The 18035-nt window shown below is 38.1% G+C and overlaps 3 protein-coding genes and 2 pseudogenes across 3 annotated transcripts; 4 read left to right on the forward strand and 1 right to left on the reverse strand.

Annotated features, from left to right (window-relative positions):
- Positions 1 to 987: 987 nt before the first annotated feature.
- LOC132601217 (uncharacterized) lies at positions 988 to 2655 on the forward strand. Its single transcript, XM_060314322.1, has one exon. The coding sequence runs from the start codon at positions 988 to 990 to the stop codon at positions 2653 to 2655; it is 1668 nt and encodes a 555-aa protein (XP_060170305.1).
- Positions 2656 to 4615: 1960 nt separating this feature from the next.
- LOC132601218 (uncharacterized) lies at positions 4616 to 5104 on the forward strand. The gene has a single exon (XM_060314323.1). The coding sequence runs from the start codon at positions 4616 to 4618 to the stop codon at positions 5102 to 5104; it is 489 nt and encodes a 162-aa protein (XP_060170306.1).
- Positions 5105 to 8580: 3476 nt separating this feature from the next.
- LOC132603042 (nod factor hydrolase protein 1-like) lies at positions 8581 to 11180 on the forward strand (annotated as a pseudogene).
- A 139-nt stretch (positions 11181 to 11319) lies between these two features.
- On the reverse strand, positions 11320 to 13949 carry LOC132601219 (class V chitinase CHIT5-like). Its single transcript, XM_060314324.1, has 2 exons — positions 13718 to 13949; positions 11320 to 12070 (listed from the first exon to the last, which is right to left on the reverse strand). The coding sequence occupies exons 1-2, from the start codon at positions 13938 to 13940 to the stop codon at positions 11586 to 11588; spliced, it is 708 nt and encodes a 235-aa protein (XP_060170307.1). The 5' UTR covers positions 13941 to 13949; the 3' UTR covers positions 11320 to 11585.
- An 843-nt stretch (positions 13950 to 14792) lies between these two features.
- LOC132603043 (class V chitinase CHIT5b-like) lies at positions 14793 to 17922 on the forward strand (annotated as a pseudogene).
- Positions 17923 to 18035: the final 113 nt, after the last annotated feature.

The following is an 18035-nucleotide window of genomic DNA, read 5'->3' on the forward strand; positions in this document are numbered from 1 at the left end:
TTTAGTTTTCTATACTACAAACTTTTTTAACTAAGAAAAGTGCAATTATAAGATCTTAAATAAAACTACGCATTATAATAAGGGCGGCTTCATATTTTATGGCGAAATTGACTCAACATCACGATAAAGAGATTTGATAAACACGTAAAGAAAGCTCTCTCTCTGCTCTCGGTGCAGGTTAAGCAAACGTGCGCCGTCTGAGAAATGGTAGTGAAGAGAGGGCGTGGCCGTCCAAAGAAAGAGACGATACAACGAATCGGGAGTTCTGTTAGCTCTAGGATACAAGGAATACCACTTGATGATGGAGATTCAAAAGCAAAAATGCCGATGACACCACCGGGGTTTGTGACACCCAAAGAACATATTGGGTCGTCTAGATCTATAACTCAACAACAAGGGGGTGGATTCAAAAGGCAAGATGTGATTAACCCATATCTAAGCCCCATTTCGCCTAAGGAGAAATCATCGATGCAACAGAGTAGAAAGGCTACCCAGGGGAAGGCGGGCCCAGACCCAGTACTGACAGCGCCGCTAATTGCTACGCAACATCTGCCGACAATGGGTGAGAATGAGCGGATGAAAGAGAAAGTACCTGCTGCTCCATGGGCTAGTTTGTTTGCTGGCAATCGAGTAGCGTCGAATGGTATGTCTCTAGACTATATAACTCTGGCGGTGGTGGATGGAAACCTAGTTGTGCAGCTTGAGAAAGATGAACAAGCACAGGAGGAGGAAAAATGGAAAAGTGCGCTTATAGTATATGTTTTGGGCGAAACACCTGGGTACAATTTTATGAAGCGATTCATCAATCAGATATGGTCGCAGGTAGCTCCGCCTGTACTATACTATCACGAGGACGGATATTACATCGCAAAATTTCAGAGTGTGGCTGATATGCAGGAGATAGTGTATTCTGGCCCATATTGCCTGAATAATAAACCTCTTATTTTGAAACAATGGACTCTACAGTTTGATCTGAGTAAATAGTTTATGTCGGAGATACCATTGTGGATTAAGCTACCTAAATTACCCATGAATTGCTGGAGTTGTGATTCTCTGAGCCGCATTGGTAGTGTTATTGGATGTCCTATGTTTGCTGATGAGTGTACGACTAAACAAACCCGCATATCATATGCTAGAATGCTAATAGAGGTGGATGTGACTAAGCCGTTACCGGATGAAATAGCGATAATGGATGCTAATGGGGTTATATTTCATCAGAGAATCAAATTTGAATGGAAACCAGAATTCTGTGAGAAGTGTCAAAAAGTGGGACATGATTGCAGAAAAGTCGTAAGAACGCAACAGCTAAATGTCCCTCCAAAGAAGAAGAAGAAGTTCACTCAAGTTTGGCAGGCTTATCCTACCAAACCAGCAGCACCAGAAAGGGTCCCTCCACGAGACCAACAAGCACCTCAGCAGTTGCGAGTGTCAACTACAGCGGGGAAAGATAATAGTGAGGCCAACATTAATGCAGATGGGGATATAGCAACAATGCAACAATCACCTCAACAGCAGACTATGCAACACACAAATGTGCAAGTTACTGCTGGGACTTGCCCTGCAATGGCTAAACAGGCTGGTACAGGACTTGCACAGTTGGCTACTCAACAGGTTATAGTGGAAGAAAGGCGGGAGATGGACACTAATGACAATCCCTCCTCTAGTGGTAATCCAGAAACTTTACCTTCACAACGAGATGTGGTAGCCACTTTCCTGCCTCTTGATGCGGGGGGGAGGGGGGGGGGTATTCTTAATACGACCCTAATGTCTTGGCTAGTATGGAACATTAGGGGGACCAATAAAAGGTACAAACAGAGAGAGTTATGTACCTATATTAGAGATAATCACTTCAAACTAGTAGGTTTAGTGGAGACTAGAGTCAAGCAAGATAAAGCAGCTGCTATTGCCAATAAAATTGCCCCGGGATGGAAAATGGTTCACAACTATAGCCATGCTATCAACGGAAGGATTTGGGTGTTGTGGGATGATAACATTTATGATGTGACAGTACTATCTCTTGATGCACACTATGTACATTGTCATATTACTAGCAGATCACTCAACATCGACTGTGTCATGAGTGTGATAAATGGGTACAACACCGTGGAGCAAATAAAAGCCCTTTGGCAAGCGTTAGAGACACTGGCACCACAATGCAATAGGCCGTGGTTAATTTGGGGTGATTTCAATGCTTTGCTCACTGTGAAAGATAGATGTAATGGAGCCCCTGTGACTAGCATGGAGATCAAGGATTTTTTTGAATGTGTTCATAATTTGTTATTGACTGAAGTGGCATGGAAAGGGGAATATTTCACCTGGTCAAACAAACAACAAGACACAAGTAGAGTATATAGTAGATTAGATAGAGTTATGGCAAATGATGAATGGATGCTACAATTTGGACATCTGGTGGTGGAATACAGGCTGCCGTTTATCTCAGATCATTCACCACTAGGGCTGACCATCAATGTACCAGATAATAGAGTGAAGACTCCGTTTAAATTCTTTAATGTATGGGCTCAACATGATACATTTATGCCACTGGTGAGGGCTAACTGGCATAGAAGAAGGAATTGTAACCAATTGCAAAATATTTGGCTGAATCTCAAAGGGCTAAGGAATCACCTGAAGAAACTGAACAAGGAAGAATTTTAAGGGGTTGCGGAGAAGATTACAGTAATAAGAGAAAAACTCCAGGTGGTCCAAAGGGAGCTAATCGACCAGTATACTCCAATGTTGGCTGCCTCTGAGAAAGAATTGCTACTGAATCTTGAGAAGTGGAACTTGATTGAGGAAAGTATCTATCAACAAAAATCTAGAGCCATGTGGATAAAGCTGGGAGATTCAAATACAAAATATTTCTCTGCTGTTATGAAAGACAGGCAACATAAAAAACAAATTGTGGAACTTACTGCTCTGACAGGTGCAACACTGGTGGAACCTGAAGATATTAAAACAGAAATAGTAAGTTTCTACAGGTCTTTAATGGGTACTGCAGTCCAAAACATGGCAGCAGTGAGCAAAGTGGTAATGAGATCTGGGCCACGGCTAAACCATGAGCAGCAACTGAACTTATGCAACGATGTAACTGAGCAAGAAATTTACCAAGGTTTGTGCACCATTAGAGATGATAAAGCCCCAGGGGTAGACAGATTTAATGCAATGTTCTTTAAATCAGCCTGGACTTTGATCAAACAAGATGTATGTGATGCGGTTAAAGAATTCTTTGTTACTGGCAAACTTCATAAAGCAATTAACTGCACAGCAATGACTTTATTGCCCAAAGTTCCTAACCCCTCCTCCATCAAAGAGTACAAACCCATAGCCTGCTGCACAGTGCTATACAAGTTAATTTCTAAAGTGTTAGCATCCAGAATCCAGAAGGTCATTTCATCCATTATCTCAGATACTCAAGCTGGATTATCCCAGGTAGAAAAGTGGTGGATAATGTAATTCTGGCACATGAACTTATTAAAGCCTACAACAGGAAACATGTATCACCGCGGTGTATGATCAAGGTGGACATTCAAAAAGCTTATGATACTGTTGATTGGAAATAAATGGAGCAAGTCCTTGAGGGGTTGGGATTTCCCGGAAAATTCATAAGATGGATTATGGTATATATGTGTCACAACTGTCAATTATTCGATATTGGTTAATGGAGAGTTTACAGAGCCATTTGATGCTGCAAGGGGACCCCATGTCCCCCTTTTTATTTGCAATAGCCATGGAATATTTGAGCCGAAACTTACAAATGCTGAAACTGGACAAGCAATTCAAATTCCATCCTAAATGCTCTAAATTGAATATCACTCACTTAAGCTTTGCAGATGATTTGCTCATGTTTGCGAGAGGGGATGTGAGGTCTGTTCAGCTACTTCATCAGAAATTCCAATTATTCACAGCTGCATCAGGTTTGCAAGCAAATATGGGTAAAAGTTCAATCTACTGTGGGGGAGTAACCAGGGAATTACGGGAACAGATCCAACAAGCGCTGGGTTTTAGCCTTGGGGAGCTCCCATTTCGCTATCTGGGTATTCCTCTCGCAACCAAGAAGCTAACTATATTGCAGTGGCAGCCCTTGCTGGATAAAATTGTGGCAAAACTCTCGTCCTGGATTGCGAAAACACTATCTTATGCTGGAAGAGTACAACTGGTCCAATCAGTAATTTTTGGTGTACAAGCATACTGGTCACAATTGTTTGTGATCCCAAAGAAAGTTATAAAAGCTATCGAGACCTACTGTAGGAGTTTTATTTGGTCAGGAACCAATACAATCACCAAAAGGGCTCTCATCTCTTGGGAAAAAATGTGCACACCAAAGGCAGCCGGGGGATTAAACCTCACAAATCTCAGAGTATGGAATAAGGCAGCAATTATTAGTACTTGTTGGAATCTATCTCACAAGCAAGATATACTCTAGATTAGATGGGTACACTTCTATTATATCAAGGAACAGGTGTGGGACGACTTGAGTGTTCCAAAGCAAGCAAGTTGGATGCTAAGGAAAACAATAGGGGCTAAAGAATAGTTGCGCTTGCTACAAATTACACCACTGAGTAAAAAGAGTAGGATTAGACAAGTCTACCTACAGCTGTTGAGGAATCTGCAAAAAATGGAATGGAAAGGCTTGATGTGCCATAATCAGGTGAGACCCAGAGCCACCTTCACCATGTGGTTGCAGCTGCATGGCCGATTATTAACAGTGGACAGATTGAATAAGTGGGGAATACGAATGGATCCCAAGTGTGTCATGTGCAAACAAGTAGATGAAACCCGTGACCACCTATTTGGAGATTGCTACTTTGCCGCAACAATATGGGATAGATTACTACATTGGTTGAAAATGGGTCCGCAAGCTAGACTGACCTGGTCAGAGCACTACCACTGGATATTGCATCATACGAAAGGGAAGACTGTCCAGGCAAAAATACTGAAAATGGTGTATGCTGAGTTTATCCACTACATTTGGCTGGAGCGAAATGCCCGAGTGTTTGAGAAAATGGAGAAGACAGAGGATATAATTGCCCGAAGCATTGTATGCTGCTGCAACATAAGAGCTCTACCCGCCAGTAGGATATATTTAGATAACTGCATGTTCTGATTCTAGTGTTAGCTTAGAAGTCTCTGGATGTGTTATCTAGCTAGTTTTGTAAATATTCACTTGGTGATTAATGGAAAAGGTTAGTTACCAAAAAAAAAAAAAAGAGAGATTTGCTAATATATCTTTAATACATAATTAAAGATGACCATGTCAACAATACTATTATATTGTTCCAGAAAAGAAAAAAAAAACGTTCAATAACTGAAAAAGAATTAGTTCTAAATTCAAGATTTTAATTGTCAATCATATTCTATATGTAAACTGTTCACACCAGGACCCAGCCATTGATGTACATTGGTGCTGCTGTGGTCCATATCCATTAATTATGTCCTTTTGTTGTTCCTTACCTGTCCATTTACTTGATGGGGCATGTTCATTGAGGTGAGAAAGATCAATGTCATTGCAATTTTAAAAGGATTTAACTTATACCAACAATTGCTAGAGACAAAATTTAGGATTTAAAGTGTATAAGTTCGAAAATTTAGCCTTGTTGAATTATCAGGTTCTAAATTGATAATTTGAACATTTAAATGATAATTACTAGGTTCGACCGATCTCGTAGTTGAAACTCTATCTCCACCCCTGACTACACCATAACAATTTATTAATTAGTGTATTTTATTAGCTAAGTTGCCTTATTTTACAAGTTATTAATCTCATTTTTTTACGTTACTTTGTAGTTATATTTTAGGTATTTGGAGAGTGTAATTTTTTTTCTTTTTGCATTATCATCGTATAGGAATGAAATCTCATTTTAAAATTGTTATAATTATTATTTAATCCTTAGTCAATGGGGTTAAAGGTCATGGCGCAAGATCCAAAAAATGTAAACCATTTATGTTTCTTAAAATAAAGATAACAAAGTGAACAAAGCCACTTAGTCATCAAGGTAGATCTCAATATATTCCATTAACGAATAAAAATGCATCTTCCCCGTTGATTAGATAATTTAATTAATCTTGTTTTAATTTCAACTTTTTTTTTTGGAACCCTCGAAGGAACCTACCGCTGCTAGCCTTCGGCTACGCACTGAGTAGTCTACTCACGCGATGAGCTCTGACTGAGAAGAGTGCTGGTGAGGGGAATCGATCTCAGGTCTCTCACGTGAGAAACCACTCACCCAACCAATTGAGCTAACCCTTGTGTGTATATCACTATTATTATTTAAAATTGAACAATTTTGGGGTAACACTTTCTTGTGAAGAAAACTGAAATAGAAGTTTCTTTAGTGCATCTACCGGATCAACGAGGGCCGATGCTCAATTCCTCGAAACGTTACTCATTCATTCTCGACTCGTAAGAATTGTAAATTATCGAGCAATAAATTGATCTACAATAATAGGCAGATAATTCTATACGCTTATATGGAATCCGGAGCCTAAATGGCATAAATTTGCCCTAAAAAACCAAAAGGGGTTGCCCTTTCCACAATAAACCAAAAGGGGTTTATCGTGGAGGGGCCAAACGTTTTATAAAAAAAAAAATTGTCAGATTGGAATTTAAAAATAAAAATAAAAAAATTGTCAAGCAAAACGTTGGCTGGCCAACGTTTTACAATATAAGATTTTGCAAAAACGTTGGTCACCCAACATTTTACAAACTAAAGTTTTGTTTTGTTTTGTTTTTGTTTTTGTTTTTTTTTTTTTTTTTTTTTTAAGATGAGGTACCTTTTGAATTTTCCCTTTTAAAATTTCAGTGAAGCTTTTTTTTAATTCAAACATACACCACAAGTCATATAATAATTAACTCAAATAAATATTCTAACTCTACCCTTTCATACAACAATTTAAAATGCATTTTCTAATATGTGAACATAAAAAAAAATACTAAAAATATAAGTTAAATAAACGTCACACATTATCTGAATAGTAAATGTTAAATTAAATACATAATTAAACACCTCAAGACATATTATATATTTATTATAATAAAGACAACAACATATTCTTGGAAGATTACATAAGAAAACGACGATCGTACAACTTAGGCAAAAACATAAAAACCAACAAGCAACAACAACTACTGATTTCTATCGGGGCATCGATTCTTATTATGACTTGTTTGCTTGCACGCTACCCCGACAGAAATCAGTAGTTGTTGTTGCTTGTTGGTTTTTATGTTTTTTCCTAAGTTGTACGATTGTTGTTTCCTTATGCAATCTTCCAAGAATATGTTGTTGTCTTTATTATAATAAATATATAATATGTCTTGTGGTGTTTTATTATGTATTTAATTTAACATTTACTATTCCGATAATGTGTGACGTTTATTTAACTTCTATTTTTAGTATTTTTTTTATGTTCACATATTAGAAAACACATTTTTAATTATTGTATGAAATGTTAGAGTTAGAATATTTGTTTGAGTTAATTATTATATGACTTGTGGTGTATGTTTGAATTAAAAAAAAGCTTCACTGAAATTTTAAAAGGGAAAAATCAAAAGGTAGCTCATCTTCATAAACAAAAACAAACAAAAAAACAAAAAAATCTTTATTTAACATTTACTATTCAGATAATGTGTGACATTTATTTAACTTATATTTTTAGTATTTTTTTTTATGTTCACATATTAGAAAACGCATTTTAAATTATTGTATGAAAGGGTAGAGTTAGAATATTTGTTTGAGTTAATTATTATATGACTTGTGGTGTATGTTTGAATTAAAAAAAAAAAAGCTTAACTGAAATTTTAAAAGGGAAAAATCAAAAGGTACCTCATCTTAAAAAAAAAAAAAAAAACAAAAACAAAACATAACAAAACTTTAGCTTGTAAAATGTTGGGTGACCAACGTTTTTGCAAAATCTTATATTATAAAACGTTGGCTAAAATCTGATTTTGTAAAACGTTGGCCAGCCAACGTTTTGCTTGACAATTTTTTTTTTTTTTTTTTAAATTCCAATCTGACAATTTTTTTTATAAAACGTTGGCCCCTCCACGATAAACCCCTTTTGGTTTATTGTGGAAAGGGCAACCCCTTTTAGGGTTTTTGTGGCAAATTTATGCCATTTAGGCTCCGGACTCCGCTTATATGCAACCACACAGCTAGCTAACCAATAATTACAACTTGAGTGCACAGCTATATTAGGTGCTTGTCAAGCTTCAATCCTCCTAGGGAGAGTTATTAAGGACTTTTCCTCTTTTGACTCGTATTAAATTAAAAGATCTTCTATAGTTTGTATTAATCAAAAAGCACACAATGAGGGTTACCGGAGCAGTCATTCCTTTTTCATCCATAATCAAATGTTTCTGGTCAAGATCTGGGTAGTAATTTACTCTCAATGTGAGACTTTCCAATGCGAATAGGGATTTAATCTCATGTTCAAGCCCCCAAATGCGGAGTCCCCTTTTGTTATGAAGCATTTTACATCTCAATGTAGAACTTATCGGCGTGAATCTGAATTTTGTCAGACTTCAATAGGAGTAGCCGACATCGGATAGAAAACCTTAAAAAAAAAAAAAGTCAAAAGGCACAGCTCCATTGAGAAGTGGGACCCATAAGTAGCCAGTCAAAAATATCAACCTTTTAGTACCAATTCCTTTAGGTAATCTTCAACTCCATCCACGGATACCAAGTCATGTTTTTCATGTCTTGTGGCCAAATGAAAGCAGCCAATTCTTTAACACCAAAAAATAATTAAAAAAATAAAAATAATAATAAAAAATTCCAAATTGGAACTTTATCAAGGCTCCATTAGTCTATAAGTGGAGAAGAAAGTAAAGAACAATCATAAGTAGTATTGTCTTATTCTGTCTCACAAAAATGGCTAGTCCTAAAACTAACATTTTCTTCTGTTATGTTATCTTTTGTCTTGCCCTTTCATCTGTCATGGCACGCCCTCCATCTAAAGGAGTCAAAGGAGCATATTATCCTTCATGGGGATTTTCAACTTTCCCACCATCATCCATAGACACATCTTTATTCACTCACATCTACTATGCATTCCTTGTCCCAAACAACACCACATTCAAATTTGATATCGACAATGAGACCTCCACCCTCCTCTACAACTTCACCTCCACCCTTCGATCCAAAAGACCATCCGTGAAGATGCTCTTTTCTGTGGGGGGAGGAGGGGAAGAACCGGCTAGGTTCTCGCGCATGGCATCTACAGCTGCCTCTCGTTTGACTTTTATAAAATCTAGCATAGAGGTAGCTAGAAAGTACGGCTTTGATGGATTTGATCTTGATTGGGAATTCCCTCAGAACAAAAAGGACATGGAGAATTTGGCCATATTACTAGACCAATGGAGGATTGAGGTCAAAAAAGATTCTCTGGCCTCAAAAGGCCACAACTTTTGATAACAGCAGCTGTTTACTTCTCGGTTGACTTCTTTTTATCTGATGAATTCAGATCATACCCTGTGCCTTCAATTAACAAGAATCTGGATTGGATTAACTTAATGTGCTACGATTATCACGGATCGTGGGATACGTCTGCCACGGGTGCACAAGCTGCATTATTCGACTCGAAAAGTAACATTAGTACAAGTTATGGACTAACGTCGTGGATTAAGGCTGGGGCATTAAGAAGCAAATTAATTATGGGGTTGCCACTTTATGGTAGGACATGGAAATTAAAAGATCCTAATGTAGATGGAATTGGTGCACCAGCAGTTGGACTTGGTCCTGGTGATGAAGGGACATTAACTTATAGGGAAATAGAGAAATTTAATGAGGAGAATAATGCTAAGGTTGTCTTTGATTCTGCCACAGTTTCTACTTATTCTGTGGCTGGTACTTCTTGGATTGGTTATGATGACACTAGGTCTGTTGAAAGGAAGTTAAGCTATGCTCAAGATCATGGTCTTAGAGGGTACTTCCTTTGGCAGGTTGCTGGTGACCAAGATTGGAAAATCTCCAGAAAAGGTAACTTGCTTTACACTTATTTATGGAAAGGATTCAACTCATATACACTAACAGTGTCAAGATTTTCTTACGCTACAACGCATTTTAACTTGTTAAAGCATGTTATTTGAGGTGATGTGCAAGAATAACCCCCATTAAGGGTAGTATCGAACTTTTAGCCTCGCTTAAAAAAATCTTTTAAAAACTTCTTTCGTTGTCTATCGAGCATAAATTATGGGCATAAGTTAGTTTTGCTAGGAAGTAGGAGTTTGGGGCATTATGATAAGTCATAGATAGTGAACCTGCTCAATCGACATCAAATTATGTCTCATAGGCAAAAGTTGTCTGTGTTGCTCAAATATTCACAAGTCAATACAATTGAAATTCCTGTTTTCAGTGACTATAATTTAGTGAGAAGTCCTGATCTTCTCATAGGAAAAACTAACTTATGCTCACACCACAACTAGAACTTATGCCCAACGGACAACACATGTGTTTTTTTACAAATTTTATTAAGCGGGACTGAAAGTTCAAAACCACAACTTATGGTGTCCGTCCTATTTCTGCATTTTTTTCTGTTATTTACTCTATTTTCAAGGTTATCATATCAGACTTGCTACGGATAGTGTCTCTATAGGTAACTCACTACAATTAACCAACTAATCATCTATATAAAGCAGGATTAGTAACATGAAAACAATATAAGTGACGTGTTTCAACATGTTAAAATACACGACAATGTAAAAATTATTTATGTTGTTGCAGTATATAAGTTGAGTCCTGCTAAAGAAAAGATCTAGCATATAGATTGTTTCTAAGTCACAATTGATTAAATTTCTTACAAACTTACTTTATTCTTTTTCTTATTATGCAGCTAAACAGTCATGGACTATTTCCCAAGAGATCAAGGTCGAAAAAAAAGGATTCTTCCTTTGCCAACTCCACCAGCTTCTTGGGACTTATATATATTGTGAGTCTTAAGATTTTGTGGGAACTGAATTTGTCTGTGAAAACGTATCTGAAGCTGACTAGTTCATCTTCTATTTAGTTATAATGCAGTATTTATGTTGTACCATTTAGTTATTATATGCACCCTCAGCTAATAAAGTTTATTAAGTGTAAGAGAGTACAAACTTTAGCTTAGATCTAATTGAATGAACCCTCAAAAATGTAACTTGTACTCTAGCTCAATTGTTGTTACAATATTTCATTCTCAGCATACGGTTTCCTGATGCATAAAAACTTACATATTTCTGAACAGAACATCAAGAAATGCATCAAATATAAACCATAATTCTCAGCACTAATTCGAACGAAGTGTAAAAAGAAATGAAGGGTACGTAAAATAAACTCATTCAAACGATCCAGTGATCGATAAGATGCGCGTGGCTGCACCTCAGATTTCATCATCCCATGCCATACAAGCTGAAAACATAATGTGACAATCGTTAATTCAATTTCAACTGTCGATGCCATAACTAATTAATAGTATGATTATGAAGAAAACAAATGAAGAGACACATGCCTAAGGATTTAATTTAGATACACTGACATATTGTATATAGCTAGTTAGTTACCATTTTTATCAGTTTTGATTACCTTACAAGTGCCCCGACCGGGCATATTAGACCGTCAATGCATACAACTTAAACTTTGCATCTGAAATGGAAGAACTTTAGGAATTTTACCTGTTCTAGAAAAGCCAAGTGCCCAGAAAAAGTAACCACCAAGATCCTCAGCCTTAGCATACTTAATCTTTGCTGTTATGGAATTAGTATCACCATATCCAATCCAATTTGTTCCAGCATATGAATATGTTGAAACTGTTTCATTATTGTATCCTATAGTAGCATTATTTTCTGAATTGAACATTACTATATCATCATATGACATTTCTCCTTGAGTTCCAGGGCCAGCTCCTACAGCAGGAGCACCGATCCCGTGATAATTTGGATCCTTCAATTCCCGTGTATTTCCATATAAGGGCATACCAAAAACTAGCTGTTTTGAAGGGACCCCATTTTGTTTCCAGGCTGAAATTCCGTAGCTCGTGCTAATATTGCTAGACTTATGTATAACAATGCTGGAGCACCTGTCGCTGAAGTGTCCCAAGAGCCCTTGTAATTATAGCACAAGGGGCTCAAGAAATCAAGATAGCTGCTTAAAACGTCTCCGGGATAAAATGTACCCGATAAGAACACGATTGGAGAGAAGTAAACAGCTGCAGAGAGGGTAAGGTCTCATTGTTTGCACTTAATGGAGGTTTGAATTTGAATGGTTTCGACCTTAAGTCATTAAGTGCATTTGTTTACATTAAAATCTAAGCATTTATTTGGTCTGAATAGATCTTAATCATTAAGATCTTGAACAAAGTCTTGATATTATTAAGAGGTATTTTGCATGGATAATTTGTATCACCAGCTCTACCTCTCCCCCTGTGAGGACCCACAGCTGGGCCTTGGCCATACTGAGAACCCTTGTGCCAGCCCCTTACAACTGGACACCATGACTTGTCATGACATACTCAGGTATTGTAGCAGTGAAATCACAACAGTTCGCTGCGCCCTGCAGAGCTTCGAACCCGTGACCTCAGGCTTTTTGTTCTCCCAAAGGAGACGACTCTCACCAATTGAGCTGCAGCTCAACTGGTAAGAGGCGCTCCTTCGGGGGACAAAGGGCCTGAGGTCACGGGTTCGAAGCTCTGCAGGGCGTAGCGAACTGGTGTGATTTCACTGCCTACAATAGCCAAGTAGTCCATGCGTAAGGGCATGTCATGATATGAGGGGGCAACCTGACTCGCAAGGGGGTCGGATCCTCGACAAAAAGTCGCCTTTTTTGTGAGGACCCACAGCTGGGCCTTGGCCATACTGTGAACCCTTGTGCCAGCCCCTTGCGACTGGACACCATGACTTGTCATGACATACTCAGGTATTGTAGCAGTGAAATCACAACAGTTCGCTGCGCCCTGCAGAGCTTCGAACCCGTGACCTCAGGCTTTTTGTTCTCCCAAAGGAGACGACTCTCACCAATTGAGCTGAGAGTCGTCTCCTTTGGGAGAACAAAAAGCCTGGGGTCACGGGTTCGAAGCTCTGCAGGGCGCAGCGAACTGTTGTGATTTCACTGCTACAATACCTGAGTATGTCATGACAAGTCATGGTGTCCAATCGCAAGGGGCTGGCACAAGGGTTCATAGTATGGCCAAGGGCCAGCTGTGGGTCCTCACACCCCCCCCCCCTCTCCACCACCCACCCCAAACCCCCCAACCCACCAATCCAACCCCACCTACCCTAACCACCAACACCACCCTAATCTCACCTACCCACCCCCCACGACCTACCTACCTTACCCCCAACAACTACCCCCACCCCTACCCCCAGACTCACTGCACCACCACCACCTCTCCCACAACCCTCCCACCACCATCCACCCCACCCCTCAAACCCTAACTTACCACCCACCACCATTATAAACATCTCCATCATTACTAGCAACCATAAATGTTTCATTTTTTTATCAAATAATATTTTTATTTTATTAAATTTGTATTTATTTTCTAATATTTAGTTACCTTTTTATTTGAATTGTATATTTATTATATTTAAATAAATACGTTATGTACATTCAGATGTTGAAAAATAAACAGTCTTAGCCATTCAGTGTTCAGATCTAGAGACAAAATCTTAATCATTCAGATGTGCATTCAGATTCAGACGTTTTAATCTTAATGAAAACAAATGAGGTCTAAGTGGAGTGTTTGGAGGAAGTTAGTGGCTTTAGGCCGATGGTGAGGCACCATTTTTCGAAGAGCAATGCTAGATTGTGCATGTTTTCTGATTCGATAGGGAATTCCCAATTAAGATCAAGGCCATCAAAGCCGCAAAATCTGGCTACATCAATCGTTGATTTGATGAATGCAGCGCGATTATCACGGCTACTAGTCATACTACGGAGTATTGGAGAACATGTATCTCCTCCTATCGATAGCATGGCTTTCGTGTAGGGCTATGGGAATGGATGGTGGATGTGAAGTTAATCATTGATTGCTCATCAGCTTGGCTTATGAGTGTTGCTCCAAAACGCACACGCAACCGTACGTGGTCGTACAATTAATATAGTGATTTTAGAAATCGGATGTCGAACCCACAGGGGCTTATGATTAACCGTCAACTAAATTAAACGATCCAAATTATCTACACAAGAGAATAAATCTGAAGGTTGTTTTTATAAACTAACTAAAATAAAAAGAAAACAAATAATGAACTTCAACCAAGAAAGATCGGGCTTTTGTATTATCGTTGAGATGAAATCGATCTAGGGATATGGGCTATCTGACAATCACGTTGTATTCTTCAATTGATTCAATTTCTTAATTTATCTAGTTTACTGATTGACAGGGTTGATATTACGACTACGAATCTCTCGAGTCCTCTAGCTGCCTATTTGTATTACTTTCATGCCTATATCTCTATTGTCATGAACCTTAACACAAATGCATTTATATTTCTTGTATATCAACCAAGCAAGGCGAACTAGGTATATCTCTATCCTAGACGCAGACCCGCCCCCCAATGCCCAGGGTTGAGATCTTGCTCTAGTTAACCCTATTGCTAACTCAGTTTTCCACTCTCGAGTTCAATCTAGGAATCAAAGATAGTATTCGATAGTTGATCAGACAATCAAATAATTAAGTGCAGGATTAAATAAGTAATTTTAAGAACAATATAAACAAACATGACTTCATAGAAAGCCATACATTAATGAACCACGGGAAACCACCATCCCTACAGGGAGTAAGGAACAATAAACATAAGTAGTATTGTCTCATTCTGTCTCATAAGAATGGCTAGTCCTAAAACTAACATTTTCTTCTGTTATGTTATCTTTTGTCTTGCCCTTTCATTTGTCATGGCACACCCTCCATCTAAAGGAGTCAAAGGAGCATATTATCCTTCATGGGGATTTTCAAATTTTCCACCATCATCCATAGACAAGTCTTTGTTCACTCACATCTACTATGCATTCCTTGTCCCAAATAACACGCCATTCAAATTTGATATCGACAACGAGACCTCCACCCTCCTCTACAACTTCACCTCCACCCTCTGGTCCAAAAGACCGTCCGTGAAGACGCTCTTTTCTGTTGGGGGGGGGGGGGAGGCCAAGGACCGGCTAGGTTCTCACGTATGGCGTTTATAGCTGCCTCTCGTTTCTCTTTTATAAAATATAGCATAGAGGTAGCTAGAAAGTACGGATTTGATGGATTTGATCTTGACTGGAAATTCCCTCAGAACAAAAAGGACATGGAGAATTTGGCCATATTACTAGACCAATGGAGGGTTGAGGTCAAAAAAGATTCTCTGGCCTCAAAAAGGCCATAACTTTTGATCACAGCAGCTGTTTACTTCTTAGTTGACTTCTTATTATCTGGTGAATTCAGATCATACCCTGTGCCTTCAATTAACATGAATCTAAATTGGATTAACTTAATGTGCTATTATTATGACGGATCGTGGGACACGTCTGCCACGGGTGCACAAGGTGCATTATTCGACTCGAAAAGTAACATTAGTACAAGTTATGGACTCAAGTCATGGATTAAGGCTGGGGCATTAAGAAGCAAATTAATTATGGGGTTGCCACTTTATGGTTGGACATGGAAATTAATACATTCTAATGTACATGGAATTGGTGCATCAGCAGTTAGACTTGGTCCTGGTGATGAAGGGACATTAACTTATAGGGAAATAGAGAAATTTAATGAGGAGAATAATGCTAAGGTTGTGTATAATTCTGCCACAGTTTCTACTTATTCTATGGCTGGTACTTCTTGGATTGGTTATGATGACACTAGGTCTGTTGCAAGGAAGTTAATCTATGCTCAAGCTCTTGGTCTTAGGGGTACTTATTTTGGCAGGTTGCTGGTGACCAAGATTGGAAAATATTCAAAAAAGGTAATTTGATTTACACTTATTTATGAAAAGGATTCAACTCATATACACTAACAGTGTCAAGATTTTCTTATGCTACAACGCATTTTAACTTGTTAAAGCATGTTATTTAGGGTGATAGTGCAATAATGACCCCCATAAAGGATAGTATTGAACTTTTAAGCCTTGCTTAAAAAAATCTTTTAAAAACTATGACCTTTGTTGTTTATCGAGCATAAATCGTGGGCATAAGTTTGTTTTGCTATGAAGCAGGAGTTCGTGGCATTTTGATAAGTCAGAGATAGTGAACCTGCTCAATCGACATGAAATTATGTTCCATTGGCAAAAGTTGTCTGTGTTGCTCAATTCACAAGACAATACAATTAGAATTCCTGCCTTCACCGTCTATAATTTCTTGAGAAGTCCCCATTTTCCGCCTCATAGGAAAAAACCAACTTATGCTCACGCTACAACTAGAGCTTATGGCCAATAGACAACACATGCCGTTTTTTAAAATTTTCAGAATGGAGGACCGAAAGTTCAAAATCACCCCTTATGGTGTCCTATTTCTGCAATTTTTTCTGTTATTTACTCTATATTCGTGGTTAACATGTCAGACTTGCTACAGATAGTGTCTCTGTAGGTAACTCAGCACAAGTAACCTGTAATTACGAACTAACGAAATTTGGGCAGCACTTCCCTTATTTTATCGACTTCCACCATATTGCAAAACAGCCCCCAAACAACAATAACAACATCCATAATATCGTAATCAAGAAGTTACATTCAAATTAGTCTCAAATTTAACCAAATCCCCTTTTCTAGTTCACCTCATAGTCACCTTCTTCACTACAACATCTATAGCTTCTCCACTTCAATTCTTTTCCTTTCTAACGGGTATTAAACCTTTACATCAACTCAACCATATATATAGGGTGAAGAACATACCTTGTATTTGAAGAACTTCAACTCATACAACTTGTTTCAAGGCCAAGTTCACCACAACACTAAGTGAAAGCAAGAACATCCAACTTCCATAAATTAACTAGGTTTTCAAGGTTGATCTTTTCTTGATTTGATTTGGAATGATTTGGTGTGTTTATGGGTGTTAAGGGGGAGCTTAGAGAGACATTAGGGATTGATTTTGGGTGAAACATGAGGCCCAAGTCGTGGGAATATCAATTTATAGGCTTAGGAGAAAAATTCCACCTACTCAAATTCTGAACATTTCGGACAAAGTACGGGTTACTGTTCCTCCGTACTTCAAAGTACGTGATACTGTTCATCCCGTACTTTGGAGGCAAAAAATTTCAACTTCCTAAAAATTTCGGTAAAGTACGCCCAAAAAGTGTGGGACGTACATTTTAGTTCGGGCCGTACTTTCCTCCGTACTTCACAGAAATGTGATCCGTCAATTGCTTTGGAAAGAAGACTCGCTGAACTTCAATTTACATAGGTTACGGATTCCGTAACTCCTCATATTCTAGGAGATATGCCTCTTTGAAGTTAGACCAAATATCCTGTCAAAAATTCTGCCAAGTTTTTTCAAATTTTCAACGAACCTAATTTCTTCGATTTGCTTGATCCCGAAAACTTTAAATACTTGTCTAATACTTATTAAAAATCTTCCTTAATCTTTTAGGGGTATCATAGCCTCTATGTATTCACGTATTAGTTTTCTTACGACGACGTGAAGATTCACGAGGTGTAACATAACCAACTAATAGTCTATAAAAAGCAAGATTAGTAACATGAAACGATATAAGTGACGTGTTTCAACATGTTAAATTACATGAAAGTGTATAATTATTTATGTTGAATCCTGCTAAAGAAAAGATCTAGCATATAGATTGTTCCTAAGTCACAATTGATTAAATTTCTTACAGAGACTTACTTTATTCTTTTTCTTACGGAAAAGGGCCAAAATTACCCCTGAACTTTAGAAAATAATTTATTCATACCCGTCGTTATACTTTAGGGCCAATTATACCCTTACTGTTATACTATGGGGTAAATTATACCCTTATGTCTAATGGCTGCCACGTGGCATCATCCCAGCCGTTCAAAATTATTTTACCCTCAAATAATTTTTTACCCACTAAAATAACCCAACCCGACCCGACCCAATTTTTTTTCCAGCCTAACTAATACGGAT

This window comes from Lycium barbarum, chromosome 7 (genome assembly GCF_019175385.1).
Source record: "Lycium barbarum isolate Lr01 chromosome 7, ASM1917538v2, whole genome shotgun sequence".
Classification (NCBI taxonomy): domain Eukaryota; kingdom Viridiplantae; phylum Streptophyta; class Magnoliopsida; order Solanales; family Solanaceae; genus Lycium; species Lycium barbarum.